The sequence below is a fragment of the Priapulus caudatus genome, unplaced genomic scaffold (genome assembly GCF_000485595.1).
Source record: "Priapulus caudatus unplaced genomic scaffold, Priapulus_caudatus-5.0.1 Scaffold653, whole genome shotgun sequence".
Taxonomy (NCBI): Eukaryota; Metazoa; Priapulida; class Priapulimorpha; order Priapulimorphida; family Priapulidae; genus Priapulus; species Priapulus caudatus.
In genome coordinates, this window is record NW_014577714.1 from 1 (window position 1) to 3,377 (window position 3,377).

Here is a 3,377-nt window from a genome sequence, read left to right on the forward strand (position 1 = left end):
TACTGTGTCCGATTTAAGCTCAAGTTCGATGAGTTACGCGTAGTAAATCGTAGGTATTATAAGGCTAGTAAATGACGACTTTCCCTTGTTTATTGTTGTCACACTCCTTCCCTTTATCTACTCCTGATACCGTCAATACGTTACATTTTCGCCATGTGGCGTCTGCCTCCAAGACCTTGTCTACAAGTGTCACGTCATCAAATCGTTTAGCTTGATTCTCCCTTATCTTGGCTGGGTCTCCTCCTTTCTCGCAACGAAATAACTCGATGTCCAGCACCATACTTGTTTAATAAAGTATAAATTTATTATTTAACTTCTGATACACCGGCAAATCTGCAAGAAATTGCATCAGATCGATAGTCGCTCCACCTGGTGTGTGACTTGTTTTGTATGCCGATTGTTTGTGACGACGCCTGGCATTGTGGGAGAATAATGTTTTAAATGTTGTAATTTAGCAGTTTTATACTATTTTTAATGTTATATACATCTTTTACGGCAATAATTGATCTTTGTAATAATATCCAGCTACATATCACGTGAACTATAACGATAAATATGTATTAAGTGTGGTTATCTGTTTGTGTATAAACTTATAGGAAGTTGTAGTCTGCTACCGGAAACCAGACGTGGCACTGGAAAAATGGCAGCTCCCAATAGCATGTGGTCTTGTCTGTTGCGGCTTGTTAGTTACGGGTTTCTCTTGATTCTGGTAAGCAAATATAATGATACGTATATGGTGTAAAAGCCGGTTAATTACTACTTTATTTCATTACTGAGGTGATTATTTACTTATCCTCGTAGCTTTGGATTATAAGTCTAATCATCTCCGATCCGAGATCGTCGTTCACAAAATTGAAAATATTGACAACGTGTGCATGTACTCAGTAATGTGATGTAGGCTTTACGTGTAAAGTCCACTATGTTGACTACTTAGTAGTTAGCTGTGCGTTCAGGAATAAAACAAGTTGCAATTCTACTTCACTCTTAAATCTAAATTTACACATGTCATTTACTGATTTAGTTACACCTGAACTCGAAATTGATATGCACATTTATAAATCATCAACTGATACTGATAGTGATATACCCATACTGTACCAAATACGTGGTTACTGCTAAAAGGTGTACATGTATGCATTCCATTAGATAGATAATTTACTTGTACTTTCAGATTCTGGCACCAACACAGGCAGGTAGGAGGGGCAATGTCGAAGAATTAAGTGATATCAAGGAGTTCAAAAAACTTATCCGAGTGAAAACGAACGTTTTAATCTTATTCACACCTTCTCGTGAGTATACTATACGTATTACCAGTTTTGCATTTTCATATTTTATTATGTTATGCATATTTGTATTATGGTTGTTTATGTATTAAATGCAGCCATTGTTTTGATGCTAGTTAGGTTAATTTATAATAATATTGTGTTATGTACATTATGTTATGTTATGTATCGTCAAAGGTTAAACCGACCAGGCTCTCCGACTGTTACACGGCGGAGGAGCCTGACACCCTTCCATACGAAATGCCTGGTAGCTTGAAAACAAACTCCGAATTTCGTAAAATTTCGTAAATAAAACAATGTATTACCACATTTGACCTCACCTGTTACATGTTGCAACTATCGCTACACTTCTTAATTACTATTTACTTCGAAATACACGTTAAAATAAGAGAATTTTGAACAGCTATATACTATTTGAACGTTGTAAAACGCCATTCTAGATGTTCTTATGTCTCTTCCTGTACGCGAAAATTCACGAACTTTCGCTACGTATTATGGGAAAATGGCGGCGTTTTTTTGAGTTTTATCTTATCAATTTATAAACAATTACTCGCTGACACGTAAGTACATGCTCAGTGATAGCGCACATATAATAAATCGAGGCGTGGAAGTACAGAGAAGCTGTAAGAATCATAAAAAGTTAGATAATTTAACGTTAAATAGCAGCGCACGTACTGCCAAACAAAATTCTAATGCGTCGGTTTGTGACCCTCTCGCCACGTAGTGTTAAGCGAGATGGGAACTTGTGGTTAGTCAAAGGTATACTTTAATGTTTTCAGTCAGAAGAGAAGATGCTAAATTTTTGAAAGATTTTGACGAGGTGGCAGAAACTGTCAGGGGTCTCGGAACGCTAGTGACAGTAGATTGTAGGTAAGTTCTGGTAAGATTCCTTAGCTAGGAATTCGCAGTCTAGTATTAATTCTAGTTATATGTACATTCGTAGTCATGTTTAATGGTGCCCAAATCCTCCATTTAATTCAATGCAGGTTGATTTGGTTTTAGGTTTGATCATTTTGATATTTGATATGAAATGGGTTTCGAATTTTATTTATTATATGATCGTATGCATCTATCTGAACATATATTGAGATGTTTAAATATGTGTATTGAATATTGCAGTGAGGCCAAGAAGCTGTGTAAATATGTCAAAGTGTTGTCTGCTAGCTCCGTTATCAAACATTACAAGTAAGTTACGTGTATACACAGTTTTTACCTTGGAAAGACACAGATAGTGATACCTTCTAATTCAAACTCTTGTTGAACAATCAAATTCTGCTCGACTACGTGGCATTACACAGGATTGTTGTGTTTTGCACTATGATACGTTTTTATTGATCATGATAATAATGTGTAGAGATTAAATTGCAAACGTGCGATTATCATTCGTGCATTGATTTAAAGTCGTTTCATATTTCGAACAGAGATGGAGAGTTCAATAAGGACTATGACAGAGCACTTACTTACAAGGTACAGCACGTTAAAATACATTTGTAACATTACCTCACGGTGCATATTTCAGTTCATTAGCTCAAATAGTTACAATCAAAATATGCCACTACAGTGTTTTCTGCCAGCCAGCCATGGCTGACACCACCTTCATTATTGCTGTCATATGTGACTCAGACTTGCTAAGCATGGCTGCTATATATATATATATATATATATATACATATCTGTAGATATATCTGTCACCAGGTATGGGTTTCACTGGCCTGTGTCATAGTTGTCATCGGCTGTGGCTATCTCCATGTATAGGGCTAACAGTGAGTAAATGATTAGTTGTTGTTGCTGCATTTCAGTCGATGATGAACTTCATGAAAGATCCGACGGGAGAGATGCCGTGGGATGAGGACGAAACTGCGCAGAGCGTTCTCCACATAGAAGATGCCACGGTGAGAGACAGGGGAGAGAGAAGGGTAGGGGGGAGGGGGGAGGGTGGGACCGTGGCAAGGGAGAGGGTGGGGCAGTAGAGCGGCGGAGAGAGAGAGAGAGAGATAGGGGTAGAGAGAGAGAGAGAGAGAGAGATATAGAGAGAGAGAGAGAGAGAGAGAGAGAGAGAGAGAGAGAGAGAGAGAGGAGGAGGAGGAGGAGGAG

The 3,377-nt window shown here is 38.1% G+C and overlaps 1 protein-coding gene across 1 annotated transcript in view; it reads left to right on the top strand.

The window, feature by feature from the left end:
* Positions 1-632: 632 nt before the first annotated feature.
* LOC106812479 (protein disulfide-isomerase A5-like) overlaps positions 633-3,377 on the top strand; it is a gene marked incomplete in the record, with an annotated part of 13,802 nt that continues 11,057 nt past the window's right edge. Inside the window, 6 exon segments of the mRNA XM_014816363.1 lie at positions 633-709; positions 1,172-1,289; positions 2,063-2,153; positions 2,403-2,468; positions 2,705-2,750; positions 3,083-3,175. Coding sequence (XP_014671849.1) covers positions 641-709; positions 1,172-1,289; positions 2,063-2,153; positions 2,403-2,468; positions 2,705-2,750; positions 3,083-3,175 — 483 coding nt within the window.